General features: G+C 66.3%; 1 protein-coding gene across 2 annotated transcripts in view; it reads left to right on the top strand.

The window, feature by feature from the left end:
• MYOM2 (myomesin 2) overlaps positions 1 to 14,299 on the top strand; it is a 46,079-nt gene extending 31,780 nt beyond the window's left edge. For both annotated transcript variants that reach the window (XM_045821349.1, XM_045821348.1), the window contains exons 22-37: positions 25 to 181; positions 286 to 392; positions 1,569 to 1,613; positions 2,045 to 2,181; positions 3,842 to 3,986; positions 4,120 to 4,179; positions 5,531 to 5,598; positions 6,937 to 7,050; positions 7,259 to 7,346; positions 7,469 to 7,507; positions 9,212 to 9,317; positions 10,355 to 10,518; positions 10,771 to 10,807; positions 12,099 to 12,121; positions 12,659 to 12,714; positions 13,711 to 14,299. In XM_045821349.1, coding sequence (XP_045677305.1) covers positions 25 to 181; positions 286 to 392; positions 1,569 to 1,613; positions 2,045 to 2,181; positions 3,842 to 3,986; positions 4,120 to 4,179; positions 5,531 to 5,598; positions 6,937 to 7,050; positions 7,259 to 7,346; positions 7,469 to 7,507; positions 9,212 to 9,317; positions 10,355 to 10,518; positions 10,771 to 10,807; positions 12,099 to 12,121; positions 12,659 to 12,714; positions 13,711 to 14,034 — 1,670 coding nt within the window. In that variant the 3' untranslated portion in view covers positions 14,035 to 14,299. The remainder of the gene's footprint in view (positions 1 to 24; positions 182 to 285; positions 393 to 1,568; positions 1,614 to 2,044; positions 2,182 to 3,841; positions 3,987 to 4,119; positions 4,180 to 5,530; positions 5,599 to 6,936; positions 7,051 to 7,258; positions 7,347 to 7,468; positions 7,508 to 9,211; positions 9,318 to 10,354; positions 10,519 to 10,770; positions 10,808 to 12,098; positions 12,122 to 12,658; positions 12,715 to 13,710) is intronic.
• The last annotated feature ends 2,081 nt before the right edge of the window (positions 14,300 to 16,380 follow it).

The following is a 16,380-nucleotide window of genomic DNA, read 5'->3' as shown; positions in this document are numbered from 1 at the left end:
CTGCTGCCCCGCTCCGCGACGCAGGCACCAAGGAGGTCAGCGCCGGCGTGGACGAGCAGGGCAACATCTACCTGAGCTTCGACTGCCCCGACGTGACGGACGCCTCGCAGTTCACCTGGTGCAAGTCCTACGAGGACATCGCGGGCGACCCGCGGTTCGAGGTGGAGACCGTCGGGGAGCAGTGAGTCACACTGGACAGCGGGCCAAGGGCGTGGCCGCTGGGAGACGCCGCCCGCAGACACCAAGGGTTACCCCCCCCCCCGTCCGCCCCCTCCCCCTCTGCAGCTCGAAGCTGTACCTCAAGAACCCGGAGAAAGGCGACGTGGGGACCTACTCGGTGTCCGTCAGCGACACGGACGGCGTGTCCTCCAGCTTCGTTCTGGACGAGGAAGGTGACGTGTGGTGCGGTGCGGGCGGGCCTCCCGGGGCTCGCGGCGCTCTCCGCGGTCGGCCCTGGGGGCCGTCCGCCTGGAGAGGGGGCGGGAGGTCCCGGGGGGCGGGCCCCGAACCCTGCTCTCCCGCCGCCTCCTCTGACCCTCACGGGTGGCCTCCACACAGTCTTTTTTACCCTCAAACACCCTGAAACGGTTGCTTAAATTGGCACACTCTTCTGCACCGTCGTAAAGGCTGCCGATGACGTTTTCACTTTGGTTTTAAATCGTTCGTTGGGAAGGGTGAACGTCTCCAGCGTAGTTCGTGTCGAAGGTGGGCCTGGAGGACCTTCGGTGTGCTTCGGGCACCGCTCTGCGCCTGCGGCGGGAGCCCACTGGGTCTGGGGACGTTCCGGCCGTCGGGTCTGGGGGGGGGTGTCCGAGCCCGCCGCCCGACTGTCACCTGGATGGAGGCACGTCCTGTCAGGAAAAGCCTGGCTTTGCTTCTGGGTTCAAACAAACGTGGTCACACACGGCTCTGTGACCGCTGTCTGAATTCTGGGTTCTCGTGCTGGGGAGGAAGGGAGGAAGGAAGGGAGAGCTGAGAACCTTCCAGTTGTGTTGGGCTGCTCTTGGGACTGTCTGGGGAGCAACGCGTCCTGCTGTGGGGCTGGTTTTCCTCCGAGCCGACCCTCCACGGTGACACACCGGGGTGGGGGGGGCGTGACACGCCAGAGTGGGGGGTGTGACACACCAGGGAGGGTGTGTGTGTGTGAGTGTGACAGAGATGCGGAGGAAGGATGTCCTGACCGGAAGGGGCGGCAGCCCTAGGCTGCTGGCCGCCCTCAGCCGGGTCCCTGGAGGAGAGAGTCCCCGAGGTGGTGTGTGGGGATCTGGAGGCAGACCCCCCTCCCGGGGGCCCCCCCACCCGCCCACCCGCCCACCCCCCCACCCCCCCACCCAAGACCTCTGCCCTAACGCGTCCTGTACGGTCCCATGAGTGAGGGGCGGACCTCTGGTCCACCGGAGACGGTGCTCCCGGGTCAGAGTCGCCCCGCACCCTCTCCCTCCTGGGGCGGTTTCTCTCACGTCCGCAGTGCCGTCTGCAGACGTGAGCCCCCGCCGCGGCCGCGGGACTGTCCGTGAGCTTCCGAGCGCGCCCGGGAAACTCAGCGGACACGTGTTTGTTCCTTTCAGAGCTTGAACGTCTGATGGCGCTAAGCAACGAGATCAAAAACCCCAGTGAGTGGGCCGGGGCCTGGCGTCTGGACGGCTCAGGGCCGGCGGGCCGGACCCTGTGCGGAGCTCCAGGGCCGCCCGAGCGGGGGAGGGGCCCGTTCCCGCTCCGGCCCCCAGGCTTGCTGACATCTTCGTTGCCTGGGCGTGATCTGGATTTGGGGGTCCGTGTGGCTGCCTGTCAGATGGGACCCCCACTGCAGAATCTCGCTGGGCCCAGGGGGAGAGCTGGGCGCCGCACACCCAGCTCCCCCAGCGCGGGCTGCAGACGCGACAGGCCGCTGGGCTTCATCTTTTTGGGGGGAGTTTATGATTCAGTGTGCTGGGGTCCCCTGCTGGAAAACTCTAATAACCAGCGTGGATGTTTCCCACGGCGCCCCGGTCCTGTCTGTCCCCCGGGGCTCCCACCTGCTGACCTGTGTCCCCCTGCCCCACAGCCATCCCCCTGAAGTCGGAGTTAGCCTACGAGGTGTTCGAGCACGGCCAGGTGCGCTTCTGGCTGCAGGCGGAGCACCTGTCCCCGGACGCCAGCTACCGATTCGTCATCAACGACAAGGAGGTCCCTGACAGTCAGGTGCGTTCCTGGGCGTGGGGGTAGGGCGCCCGGCTCCCTGGGGCCTGGCCCCGGCTTTGCTGTGGCGGCCGCTCACGTGCCCTCAGCACCCAGTGTGCTCTGGGCCCCGTCCGACCCGCGGAAGGCGGGGGGCCAGGGGAAGGTCGGCAGTGTGAATTAAGGGGGCGGCGCTCGGCACGTGCGGAATGACCCTGGCGTCTCCGACGGGGCAGGCGGCGTTTCTGTGTTTGCCGGGGGTCCAGGCAGGGCGGGGGCTGGGGCTCCACGCCCCCAAACCCTGGAAGCCGTCTTGGACGACACAGGCCCTGGGGCTCCCAGTCGGCCCCCCCTCTATACCCCGGGGACTTGGAGCCCCGTCTTCCTCTCCCGGTGGGGGTGGGTGTCAGCCTCTCTCCCGCCGCCCGGCGCTGCTTGTCCCTTGGACGGAGAAGGGAGACGTGAGCGCGGCCTCGTGGGGATTGTCTCTGAGGTGAAGGGACCCGGGTTCAGTCGGGGAAGGACGCGGGGAAACGGGAGGAACTGAGGGAGGGCGCCGAGTCAGTGCGGGCAGAGCGCGCTGTCTGAGCCCAGAGGGCGCTGAGATTTGGAGACGGCGGCGCCGCTCGCAGGGATCTCAAGGGAGGCGGCTCGGGGAGTGCGTCCGAGGAGGGAGAATGGGGGCATGGGCACCCCGCCGTCTCCAGGCGCCCAGAGCTGGCGGCCAGTCGCCCGGCCTGGACGCTGTAGGAGTGGGCGGCGGCCGCAGGCTGCGTCAGTGAGAAGGCCGGCACCGCGTTCGCTGCTGTGTGTGTGGGGGGGGGGCTCGGTGGGAAGGCGGGGTGAGGACCGGCCGGCCTCACTCAGTATACTCCTCAGTATACTCCGGAGACCCGGCCAGCCGGGTGCCCTGGACGGCCCGTGGGCAGGCCTGCGTGGGTGCCGTGTGGGGGACACAGTCCCAGTTCCGTGGGACGCGCCCTCCGGCGAGATGGGCGGGAAGCAAGACGACAACTGGACCCGGTGTCCCGTGGGGGGGGCGGGGGCTGCGGGGGCCCCGGGGGGCGTGTGCCGGACCGAGGTCCAAGGACAAGCCCAGGAGTGACCCCTGGGGCTCACCCGGGGGCACGGGGCTGGTGTTCCGGTGCAGCCGCCGGGCGTCGGGTGCCGGGCAGGGGGCCCTGGGCTGGGGCTCAGGGACTCGCGAAACACTGGGTGTGGCAACGCTCAAGCCCCGCCTCCAGCCCCTTCTAGAAACATCCGCCCCCTTCCATGGGGCCTCTGCACCGGGTCAGCGGCGGCGCTCGGCACGGCCCTGGCGCTCCGAGGCCTCGGGAGCTGGGGACGGCGTTGCTGTGGTGCTGTGGGTGCACAGGGTTTCGTTGTGTTAGGTGTGTGTCCGGGGGTGCGCGTCTCTCTGCTGGAGCCCCGGTGCCACAGCCCCCCCCCCCCACTGCGGGCAAACACCCCACGGGCGTCTCTCCACGCGCACATCAGTGTCCCGTTTGGTGTCCGGCCCCTGGGAGGGTTGGGGGTGGGACTGCATGCGCACCTGGGTCTCCGTGCGCAGAACCCCACCTCCCCGCCCCCCCCCGTAAGACCCGAGGCGACGTGGGGGCTCCAGGTGAGGGGTGAGCCGGCCGCAGGGGCCTCACTGTGGGACGCCCCCCCTCCCGGCCCCCAGGTGCACAGGATGAAGTGTGACAAGTCCACGGGCGTCATCGAGATGGTGATGGACAAGTTCACCGTGGACGACGAGGGCACCTACACGGTGCAGATCCAGGACGGCAAGGCCAAGAGCCAGTCCTCGCTGGTGCTCATCGGGGACGGTAGGCGGGGCCGGAGGGCGGGGCCCCGGTGGGCGGGGCCGCGCGTGCTCCCGCGGAGGGGCGTCTGGCGGGTTCTGCTGGCCAGAGACGCAAACGTGCTTCTTGTCTTTCCCCCCTTACATGTCGAACTTAGCTTTCAAGGCCGTCCTAGAAGAGGCCGAATTCCAGCGCAAAGAGTTTCTCAGGAAGCAAGGTAGGCGTGAGACTTGCCTGCCCCCCAGACGCGCGAGGCCGAGACTGGGGACCTGGGCCTGCGTTTAGGGCCAGCCTCCCCCCCCTCCCCCCACCGCAGCTCGGAGTGGGCGGTCCCGCGGCCACCATGGCCCCCAGCTCCTCTGGCTCCCCTTGCATCCGTTTGGACCTTAAGCGCGTGGGCCTCTTGCAGCATCTGTAGAGCACCTCTCGTAGGCGGAGCTCAGTTCTTACCCGTGAACTTGGGGGGAGCCCACGTTACCACAGGGCAGGGGGGAGGGCGGGGCTCGGTCGGGCAGGTCCAGCACTTTGGCAACAAAGGGGCGAGGACAGCGGCGGGTGGTTGGGGTCGCTGACAGGCTTTGAGATGGGGACAGGGCCACAGGAGCTATTCCAGTCGCCAGGAACTGGCTGTTTTACTCAGCGTCCTGGGACTGTGTTAGCTTCTAAATAGTTTAGCTGTTTGGCTGCAGACAATACACTTTAAATACACGGTGTTTTAAGATGCACACTCACTAGATACAAAAAAAAGGATCAATTCTAGAGCCTGAAAAAGTAGCCAAGGGCTTATGTTTCTGAAATTTTTTAAATATGGGATTTCCGTGCCTTCGGAATGGTTCAAATGGGGGTTATAAACTGTAACCTCAAGACATTCTTCTTACTTCTGTTGTTCTTAGTTATTTTTGTTTCTAGTCAAAGATATTCTGTTTCACTCATTTCTACATCATGAGTTTCTCAACGTTATAGATACATTCATGTGAAAGAAATCAGTAGGAACTTTAAAATCCGCCTCGTCCTTCTGTGTCCAGGGAGCGAGCTCAGGACGCTGCCACCAGCACGTGGTCCGCCTCTGCCCCGGCTGGGGCGTCAGAGCCGCATTCGGGTTCAAGATGTCACTCGTTTGCCCACATGCCAGGCCTCTCGGCCTGCCCCCCGCCCCCTCGCTGGTCCCCGTGGGAGGTCTGTGCCGGTCGGCCGAGCCTTGGGGGGAGAAGCAGGGCCCTCCCCTGAAGGGCACAGAGGCGGGCCGCGGCAGAGGCGGACCAGCCGGTGGGCCGCACCCGGGACGCGGGTCCCAGGCAGCGTCAGGGCCGCACGCGTGTCGGTTTCAGCCTGGGAGCGGCTGTCTCGGTTCTCGCAGGGTGGCGGTTTCCTTTGGCCTGGAACACGCACAAGTCCACACATGTGCATGTGCACATATACATGCAGGCACACATGCACACGTCATACCCTGCATGTATGTGCACACACGCGCCCACATTCATATATGCATGTAGCATACACATGCGTGTGTCCACATGTCTAACACACACTGCTCCGTCTCACTTCTTCACACCCCCCACCCCCCCCAGGCCCTCACTTCGCCGAGTACCTGCACTGGGACGTCACGGAGGAGTGTGAGGTCCGGCTGGTGTGCAAGGTGAGAGGCCGGCGGGCAGGCGAGAGGAGGGCGTGGTGGGCTCGCACTGTGTGCGTGCACCCCTGTGGGGGGGCTGGGGGGCTCGGGGGGCGGGGCGTGGTGTTGGGTGCAGTGTGGGCGGACGCAGGGACTCCTGGGCCCGGGGATGGGTTCGTCCCCAGACTCCCAGTCCTGTCTGGGTTCCCGGGGCAGGCGACAGGTGCCTTGTTCAGGGGCACGAGGACCCCAGCGACAGGACAGACACGTCCGTCGGGGACACCTGGTTCAGAGAACGGGCGTGTGGGCCGCTGGGACGGTGTTTCCCTGGCGCCCGGGACCACGTGGTGCCAGGTCACGACCCGGAACAGGCGGGGGCTGGGTGGCCGTGACACGGACACGGGAGGGAGGGTTTTGAAATGTCGGGCTCCAGGCCCCGCCGGCTGGGACTGTTGGGCGACAGCCCGTCCTGCAGTTTCTCACCAAGCCATCACCGACCGTCGTTCTGAGGTTGGAAGGAAGACCCGCCCGACTCCCAGGCCGGTGGGGGAGGTCCCTGCACGGATTCCCACACACTGTGGGCCTTACCTCCCCTCCTCCGTCCGGCACTCGGCCACGCCCGGGGCACACGTGTAAGACGCGCAGAATCACGCCTGTCTGGGGGCCCCGCCTGCACGCACGGCGGCGCCACACGGAAATCTGCCGGGTGTTTGCACCCGCTTTGGCCCTCACCGTGTGGAGTCCGCGTGGGTGGGACTGCAGGGTCCTCAGTCCCGCAGCGTCCAGTGAGGTCAGCACTGTCCACTCAGACGGAACCGGGATTTCCTCTCTGCCGCTGGGCGTGTGCCTCGGGGTGCCGGACCTGAGGTGCCGTGTGCCTTTGGAGCTCTGTGGGGTTCAAGTTCCAGTCCAAGCTGACGTCAGAGATTCCAGAGGAAGGGACGGTCTCAGCCCCACTGGGCTCCTCTCGGGAGAAGGCGTCTTTCCTTCCTTGTAGACGCATCTGAGATGTCATGCTGCCCCAAAGAGCAGCCCCTAGCCCTGTCACGGGCCCCTGAGTTGCTCACAACTTGTTTTTGTTACCGACGTCCCACGGGAACCAGACGCCCCGCCCGATTCCGTGGGCTGCAGCGTGCGGAGTCCTTCCTTGTGTGCGAGTGCGAGCTGGGCTGTTTTAGGCGCCGGGACTTGGGAAACCATTTGCCGTCGTTACGCCCGACGGCTTTTCCGGGAGCCTCTGTCTGAGTGTGTCTGTAGTAGAAGCCAGTTCTTTTTCAGGGCTGTGCTTTAACACCAGAAGAGACTTTTCTTCTTAGGCGCCAGGGTGGTTCCCGTACCAAACCTTCGGGTTCTGACTTCCAGGTCGCAAACACCAAGAAGGAGACGGTTTTCAAGTGGCTCAAGGACGATGCTCTGTATGAGACCGAGACCTTGCCGGACCTGGAGAGGGGCGTCTGCGAGCTGCTCATCCCCAAGGTACGCCACGCCATGCCACGCCATGCCACGCCACGCCATGCCACGCCACACCCACGGACCCCGGGGCCGGACCCGGTGGGGCGTGCACAGGGCGTGTCAGGCCTGCGTCGCCTCCCAGTTGGCACCCCGCATTCCTGCAGTCTGCAGAGAAAGTGTGTTGTTAGCGTGTGCCACGTTTTACCTACGCACAGACACGCTTCCTTTGCAGCTGTCCAAGAAGGACCACGGCGAGTACAAGGCCACCTTGAAGGACGACAGAGGTCAAGACGTGTCCATTCTGGAGATATCCGGCAAAGGTAACCGAACCTTCCCCGTGCCGCTGAGAAGTGACACGCGTCCTGCGTCGGTTTAGGCGTGTGCGCAAGCCGCTCTCCGACGGGACTGCGTGCGGTGACGCTGCGTCTGCTCTCTCCCCCAGTGTACGAGGACATGATCCTGGCAATGAGCAGAGTCTGCGGTAAGTGGTGCCTGCTGATTCCCGAGTGCCTCCGGGGGTCGCCTCCCCCGGTTCCCGGGACGGGTGGGCGTCGGCCACGGCGGGGGTCGCTGGGCTCGAGGGGCCGCCCCCCAGGGCCCCGATGACGTGGCCGAGCAGCCACCTGCCGGCCCAAGTGGTGGTTTGTGACGGGCTCTTCGGCGTTCTGTTGGCGCGTGTCTCACCAGCCTTGCTCGCACTCCACACGTCCCGGGGGCGTGAATGTGCCGTTTCCGTCTCCGCGCTCACCGTGCTGTCGTGCGAGGGAGGAGCAGGGGCCCCAGGGGCTGCCGGGATGTGTGCGGCGTCCCCTGAGCCACAGCTGACCGGGACGACAGGGCGGGGTGGGCGGTGCGCCGATTTCCGCGGAACCTCAGAGGAGACCCTGCGGAGTGTCCCGAGGGCCAGCCGTGTTGCCGGGAGAGGCCCAGTGTGTCCCCCCCCGGCCCCCTTGGTGGATTCCCAGCAGGTCCAGAGCCCCTCCTGGGTGCCGGAGTCTCGCCGCCCCTCCGACAGACTCAGGGATCGTCCCCCAGCCTCGCAACACGCGTTTCTAAGCCACTATCGCCCACGCTCCCCTCTCCCACCGTGAACGCCCCTCCTCTGCCCGTCTCTGCGCCCGCTGCCAGCGGGACAGACAGCGCGGGGGGCGGGGGGCGGGCAGCTGGGCGGCCCGCGGCGGGCGCGGCCCCGGGCCTGGGAGCCCGGCACCACGGTGTGGAACCCTGCCCTGTGGTGCACAAACCACACGCGGTGCCGCCAGCGCCCACACAGCGCACGGCTGTGGGCGCGCACGGGCCTTTTCAGTGTCGGGGAGTCCCCTCTGGCCGCGCCCCCACAGTGCGACGCCGGCACCGCGGTGCGGGCTCGGGGGGCCGCGCCCGACACGCCCTCGGCCAGCGCTCCCACCGTCGGGGATCAGGGAGCGGGGCCCTGAGGAGCCCTCCTCCGTCACACCCCCGTCCACGGCTCGTCACCGTCTCGTGTCCCTTCCTCTTCGCTAGTCCCGCACACGTCACCTTCTACGTGAGGGGACACCCGGGGCCCTGTCACCCCCGTGCAGTTTCACACCCTGTATGCACCCCGGTGCAAGGCCGGGGCTTTGGCCGTAATCGTGGGCTGCTTGTTAATGGTCTGGTCTCCTGACCTCCTGCCCCCGCCCCCCGAAACCGTGCACCCCGAGCAGATCAGTCTACCCTCCACTCCACACTCGCCCACTGAGTGCTCCGCTGGAACGGCTTCCTTTGTGCCCGTGGTTTCTCCCGCCTTCCTTCCTCCTACCCAGTTTCTACCGCCTTGTCCTGCGTCCCCTGGACCCCTGTGTCCTGGGTCGTTTCTGCTCCTTTGTCCCCTCCCTGTCGCTGAATTTCAGTCTGGGGTTCGGGGTCGGCCCCCACGGGGCTCGCCGGGCCACAGTGCTGCCCAGGCAGGTGTGGGTGCTGTTTTCAAAGCGGCGTGTCCCCCACAGCACTCAGCAGGGCTTTCCAGATCCTTCCGGCGTCCGAGCCTGTTGAGTGCGCGAATGTGACGCAGGACGCACGTGAAGGGTCTGTGGCCGGTGGACGTGGGGACGCTCGGGGGTGGGGCGCGTTCTTGGCCGACGCGCCTGCTGGGCACCCCGTCCTCCGTCCTCCGGCGAGCCGGGCGGCGGTGGGTCCCCGAGCTGAGTGCCCCCCCCCCTTGCAGGCCTGTCGGCCTCTCCGCTGAAGGTGCTGTGCACGCCCGAGGGCATCAGGCTGCAGTGCTTCCTGAAGTACTTCACCGAGGAGATGCGCGTGAACTGGTATCACAAGTGAGCACCCAGCCCCCGGCCGGTGGGCGGCGGGCACCTCAGGGCTCCCGGCAGGGCCCAGGACCTCTGGGCTCCAGCCTCCCGAGAACCGGTGCTCTGGCGGGGAGGGCGGGGCCCAGGGGACGGGACTGACCTCCCCAGGGTCTCCTTGGACACAATGGCGGCTCCCGGGCGACTACACCTGGTGTCGGGAACTCAGCGGACAGCCAGCCCCGGAACCTGCTTCAGAGGCCGCGCTCCAAACGCAGGGCCTGCGGTCCCCCGTAGACTGGGTTACGGGGGAGGCTGTTCCCGGCGAAACTCTCCCCGCGTGGGGGGGGGTCCCCTGAGGTCTCAGCGCGGAGCTGAGCGGGGTGGCGGTGCTGGAGACGCCTGCCCATGTCTCCCCCAGCCCTTGTCCCCCCCAGCCCATGTCCCCCCCAGCCCATGTCCCCCCCAACCCCCGCCCCAGCAGCGCACGTGCCCTTAGCGGGTTGCATTTGCGGCACAGGCTGCAGCGGGGAGCTCTGAGGGACGTGGGGGGGCCGGCCCCAGGCTACTCCGAGCGTCCTTGCTGCGCCCTCCCCCTCCCCCCCTTTTTAAAGCCAAGTGAAGGGAGCGACCCCGTCTGTGTATCCATCCGCCCCCCGTGGGCGTGGGCGGTGCTTCCCCCTGCTGGCCGCCGTGCGCAGTGCAGCCGTGTGCCGTCCCTGCCTCCGGTTCCGTCGGGTTTACCGCGGGGACCGCAGCTGCTGGGTTACACACGATTAGATAATCAGTGCCCGACGGCATGCAGCACTTTAGAGCCCGTCACGCTGCGGCCAACGCGCGCCTGTTGGAAAACGGCGTGCCTTTAGAGACCGCGCGTCGTCTCAGATGCCGGAGGCTCCCTGTCGGAGCTCCGGGTCCGGGAACACGCCGCTGACGCCCGGGGGAGCCTGCTGCCGTGGGACGGGGCCCTCCAGCCCCCAGCCCCCAGCCCCAGCCCCCAGCCCGTGGCGTCTGGCGCCCCCCGAGGCTCCGAACCCGACCCGACCGACCGCTTTCCCGCCCCCCAGAGACGCCAAGGTCGCGTCCAGCGAGCACATGCGCATCGGGGGCAGCGAGGAGATGGCCTGGCTGCAGATCTGCGAGCCCTCGGAGAAGGACAAGGGCAAGTACACCTTCGAGATCTTCGACGGCAAGGACAACCACCAGCGCTCTCTGGACCTGTCTGGGCAAGGTGAGGGCTGCTGCCGGCGTCCGGGGGTCGGGCCTGGGGCGGTGGGTGGGAGGGGGGCGCTCGCCATGCCACGCGGAGAGGGAGGCAGCTGGGGGCTGTGGTTTCCCCGGGGGAGAGGGCCCGCGGAGGGCAGCTCGAGGGCGTGCCAGGCTGCGTCAGGCCGATCCGGGGGGCCCCCCCCCACCCCCAGCTGCGCTGTGGGTGAGCGCCGGCCTGGCCGCCCTGGCACTGACCCTGACCGTCTCCCTGCAGCCTTCGAGGACGCCTTTGCCGAGTTCCAGCAGCTCAAGTGAGTGCGCGGGCTGGGCGGCTGACCCCCCGGGGGGCACCTCCGTGGCCTCCAGTTGTTTTGGCCGAGTGTGGGGGCCTCTGGGGCGCCCGGGAGGCCCAGGGCGCGTCCCTTCCTGGGAGCGGGGACAACAGTGGGGACCGCAGCGGCTCCGCGGGCGGGAGGGCGGCCTTGCGAGCCCACCGTGGGCGTGTCGGTCAGTTAACTCTCCGGAGTCCTGATGACCCGCGTGGGCTCACGTGGTTGAAGCGACGGATTTCTGAGAAAGTCACGATTACGGCAACACATCACGGAGAGCAATTTTCTAGAAAGTTACATATTTAGGTTCTGGTCAAGACTTCGGTTTTTAAGAGCATTTTTAGCTTCAGAGTGAAACTGAGGGGAAAGTACACGCCATTGTCACCCACAGTCCACTGGTGACATCGGGGTCACTCTGGGTGCTGCACATTCTGTGGGTTCGGACAAGTGCACGATGACACGTGTGCACCATCACAGCGTCTCACAGGGCAGACTCCCTGCCCCAGACCCCCGGGCTCCCCTGTGCACCCCTCCCCCCACCCCCATGAGAGCCCCCGATCTGTCCCCACCCCCACAGTCTCGCCTTCTCCGGGACGTCCCGGGGCTGGGCTCACACGGCGTGTGGCCTTCCCAAACCGGCTCCTTCACTCGGCCACACGCGTGCCAGGTTCCCCCACGGCTCTCCCCGGCTCGAGAGCTCATTTCTTCCTAGTGCTGAGTAATACTCCATTGTTCAGAGCAGCTTTAAAAACATATCTTCGGGGTTTTAAGCGTGTGTCTGAATTTGAGAGCACCCAAAACAGAACAGTCGTGGGCCCGCACGGCGTCATTCAATAAATGTCCAGTGAGCGAATGGGCGATACGTTAGAAACCAGCATTTTCAGAAGTGTCTGAAGCTCTCCCGCGCAGCCTGGTGAATTTAGTGAGCAAGAAACTCACCCCCGCCTCTGAGTCTGAACCCTAAACTCCTCTGTGGGTTCCAGCAGCCGGAAGACGGGGCGTCCCCTCTCAAATGGGGCAGTGGAGGCTCGGGGGAGACGCAGGTTGTCCCCTGGAAACCAGGGCCCAGCCCGCCAGCCGGTCCTCCCGGGAGAAAGCAGGGGCTCCCCTCCCCCACCCCCTCTCGGCCAGCCTGGCCCCTGTGGGGTGCGGGGTGCAGAGGAGCAGGGTGTGGGGTGCAGGGGAGCAGGGTGCGGGGTGCAGGGGTGCGGGGTGCCCGTGGGTTTTCTCACGGCTCTTTCTCTTCTCTCCCATCTGCCCCTCGTGCGTCCAGGGCGGCTGCTTTTGCGGAGAAGAGTGAGTGCCCAGGGCTGGTTACCTTGTGGGGTGGGCGATTCGGAGGATCAAGTGCGCGTGGGGGGTGCTAACAGCATATGGTCCTGCCCCCGCCGGGCACCCTCCCCACCTGTCCACGTCCGCCCCTCTGAGCACGCCCCTCGGCCACCTCTGTCCCTCCTGCGCTGGCCCACCTGCTCTGTGTCAGTGGACGGGACGGCCAGTTGGGTGTGGCCACAGGAGGACACGCAGGAGAGGCCGAGACCAGGGTGTCTCCCACACGTGTGGGGCCTGAGACGTGCTGGGCGGCGCCGGGCGGCGCCGGGGTGGGGGTGGTTCCGGAGGGAGACTTCCCGACTGAACTGCAGCGCCAGCTTCCCCTCGTGGGCCGGGGGTGCGCCCACCCGTCTGCAAAGCCCCGCTCAGCCCCCGCCCCTGCACGGACCCTCCCCTCCCCCTGAGCCAGGAACAGGCCCACCACGTGCACTGCCCACCGTGGGGTCGGCGGGGGCATCCCCTGGTGGGGGCCGTTCTCAGCTGACGCCCTCCGTGTTGCAGACCGCGGGAAGGTGATCGGCGGTTTGCCTGACGTGGTGACCATAATGGAAGGCAAGGTGAGGACGGACACACGGACAGCAGGACCCCGGCATGGTGGGGGGGGCGCTCGGCAGGGCAGGTCCTGGGAGTGGGGGCGAGTCACCGTTCCCGGGGGGACTGGGGCGCCCTGGCCACGTCCTGCTTGTCCCGCTGCCTCTGGTCACCCTGGTGTCTCGTGTTCTGACCCCACGACAACCTTTACGCCCCCGGGGACGTGCTGCGTGTCTCAGGCACCGCTCAGCTGCGTCGGGGCAGCTGCCGGTCCCGTCCTGGGGCATCCACCGGGGTCTGTTGTCCCCGTCCCAGGGCCGGTCAGGCGGATAACTGACCGAGGGCGGGGGCCACACGCACAGGACATGCGGCCTCTTCCAGCGAGAGAGGAAAAGAAACCTCTCTCCGGGATTCAAGCTCTATTCGCAGGCGATGCTGGGAGCTCCCTCCCGGAGTTTTCTCGTGTCCCCTGTCGGGGGTTGCTGACACCGAGTGCCTGGGCCTCTGGGTGTGTTGGGTTCTAGCTCGATGTCACGGGACAGGCGCTGAGGGGGTTTTAGTAGCTGGAACACAGAGGTCGGTAGACCTTTCCTTCAGCAGCTAGAGAGAGCCCAGCACCGGGGCCAGTCGGTCGCAGGCTCGGGGCCGAGGCGTCACTGAGGAGTCCGTGGCGGCCAGACTGGGCCACAGGCGCAGGCAGAGTGGGTGGGGCTCGGGTCCCCGGAGGCCCCCTGAGTCTGGTGGGAAGGAAGCCGTGAGACCAGCGGCATCCGACTCCCTTCCAGGTCTGTGGCTGGCGCGGCCGCGGGTCGCAGCGGAGACGGCGTGGAAAAGTCACCGCCGGCTTGGCCCGGCCTGCGCCCCGCTCTCCGGGCCCCAGGGTGCCTGGCGCGGTGCTTCCGCACGTGAAGGGCCCATTGACTCGGGAAACCGTGCGAAGGGCTGGCAGGGACCGAGGAGCGTGACGAGGCCCGTGCTGTGCGGGGCCCTGACCTTCGTCTTTCTCGCCCGCCCTCCCACAGACCCTGAACCTGACCTGCACGGTGTTCGGGAACCCCGACCCCGAGGTCGTGTGGTTCAAGAACGACAAGGACATCGAGCTCAACGAGCACTTCTCCGTGAAGGTGGAGCAGGCCAAGTACGTCAGCATGAGCATCAAGGGGGTGACGGCCGAGGACTCGGGCAAGTACAGCATCCACGTCAAGAACAAGTACGGCGGCGAGAAGATCGACGTGACGGTCAGCGTGTACAAGCACGGCGAGAAGGTCCCGGACCTGCAGCCGCCCCAGCAGGCCGCGCCCCAGCGCCTGCCCCCGGCCGCCGCCTCCGCCCCCGCGGCGCTGTGAGCCCGGCGGGCGCCCCGACGTCCAGGCCCGTGGAGTGCTGCTGTGCGCGGGGCGCGGGGTCCCCCGTGATGCCGTTCGCCTGGGCGTGGGTTCCGTGCTAGTGTAGGTCCCTGGGCGGACGGCGGGGGTTCTGGGCAGCACCCTGTCCTCGCCTGGGCCTGGCCTCCCGGGGCCAACGAGGTCCTGGCTGGAGCCCCGTGGGCCGGCGTGACCCGGTCACTGTGTGTTCTCTTGCTTCCAACGAATAAACCTCCAAGAGGCAGCCTGTCGTGGTTCTCCTGTCCTGCGTCGTGCGAACTACACCCTCTTCCTCGCCTGGTTGATCACGGTCGTCCCACAGCAGGGTCACAGCAGGGGGGAGCCGGGGGGCCATCTGCCCTCTGGACAGGCCCCTCCTAACCTTGACCCCTCAGGGCTCGGTGGTGGGGTGACGGGACCTGGCCCGAGGGGCACCCACAGGACGACCGTCCCCAGGAAGCCGGGCGCCTGTGCAGACGGAGAAACCCAGAGCTGTGGTCACGGTGCAGAGTCACAGTTTCTGTCAAGGAAGACGAAACGCATCGATGGCCGTGTTCTCTTCTCAGCCACTTTCCACTCTTCAGTCGCTCTCTGTGTACATCTGCACACACACATGCACCTACGTGCACACACGTGTGCCTGCACACACATGACTGCACACACCTGTACACATACACCCACACAGACTCTACATGTACATCTGTACATATACACACATGCACACATGTACACACAGATACGATATCTGTCCACCTGTCTACACACACGTGTGCCTACGCATGTGAAGCAGAGGAGGTCACCTGCGTCGGGTGGAATGAGAGCGACCCTCCTGCCCGTTAGTTTCTGTGTAGTTGGGAACTCGAAACATGTGCTTCACATGTCCAAAGTCAGGCGCATGTGATCCCCGTAGTTCTGTGTTTACCCTGCATCGCACGGGTGGGGTGTGTGCGTACACGCCCTGGACACACCGCCTGCTTTCCTGCTCTGTGTGCGTGTGTGTGCGTGTGTGTGTGTGTGCATCTGCCGACCCTAACCTCCCTGCCCCCCACGCTCTCCTCACTGGTTACAGAAGGTCAGGGGGGTCGCCCAGCTCTATGACTTACTCTCGACCTGAAGATGCATGGGCGTATCTTGGCTGAGTTGAAGGTCACCCACGTGCCCGTGGAGGTCAGCGTGGCCGTGTCCCAGGGCTGGGGGCAGACGCCTGGGGAGGCCGAGAGCCTCCTGGGCAGGCGGCGGCGTCTTGCTGTCCCTGGGAGGTGCGGCGGGTGTGGGTGGAGGGGCATGTGTAGGCGCAGTCTCACCGAACCCGCTGACCGGTCTGGGGCCCAGCAAACCCCCGCTCTCTGCGCACTCTCTGCCGGAGCCCGCTTCCCCCAGAGCCAGGCGCGCGGCTTGGAGCTGGGTCACCAGGAAGGTGCGCTCGGTTCCTGCCCGAGGACCCGCCCACCGCACTGGGAGGCTCAGCGCCGACCAGCCGCACCTCCTCCCGGTCCCGGGTCCCTGCTCCGCCAGCAACCCCCACTCCTGCAGGTGTGGTAACCACCCTAAACGCCTCTGTCCCCAGGGTGGGGTGGGGGAGGGGCCACTGCACGCAACGGGGCCCCTGGGCCCTCCCCAGCCCCCTACTCTGCACTCTGCAGGGAACTCGCTGCACTAAGAACGCGAGTGTGACCCCTGTGTCCCCAGCAGGGGGCGCCCTCGTCCGAGGCAGTTGCGTGCTCAGAGGAGGTGGTGCGTCCTGGTGTCTGAAACTTGGGCTCAACTCTCGGGTCGCAGCCCCAGAAGCCGCGGGCGGGGCGGCGTGTTCCATACATGTCTGCACGGAAACATAGACCACGCCGACCGTTTCCTGTGTGCGGCGTGAGTCTCGGGAACATCCACCAGAATCCTCACAACGCACCACCCCAGCCTCGGTGACGGCCCGAGGCGCCGGTGGTTGACGGGAGCTGTGCACATGCTCGGACACACGTGTCCCTGCACACACAGATGCGCGTGCATGTCCATGCACATGCCCACGTGCATCCACACATATGATCGTGTGCACAACACGCACATGCATGTGCGTGTACATGTGCACCCACAGACATACCTGGTTATGCACGCGTGTGCACATACTTTCCTGCACGGGCCTGCGCATAAAGCACATGCATGGCCATATAGCTCTCAGCGTGTGTGCGTGCATGTGCACACATGTGCACGAACATATCTGTGTGCATGCATGTGCACACATGTGCCTGCAGACCTGCACTTCGAGAGGTGAGCAGGTGAAGAAGTGGGTACACGTTTCAGGCGTGACCTCAGCTTCACGGATCAAATGAAGCGGCA

The sequence above is a fragment of the Phyllostomus hastatus genome, unplaced genomic scaffold (genome assembly GCF_019186645.2).
Source record: "Phyllostomus hastatus isolate PE091 unplaced genomic scaffold, TTU_PhHast_1.1 phas_scaffold_46, whole genome shotgun sequence".
In the NCBI taxonomy this organism is placed as follows: Eukaryota; Metazoa; Chordata; class Mammalia; order Chiroptera; family Phyllostomidae; genus Phyllostomus; species Phyllostomus hastatus.
This window is presented reverse-complemented; position numbering and strand designations above follow the sequence as displayed.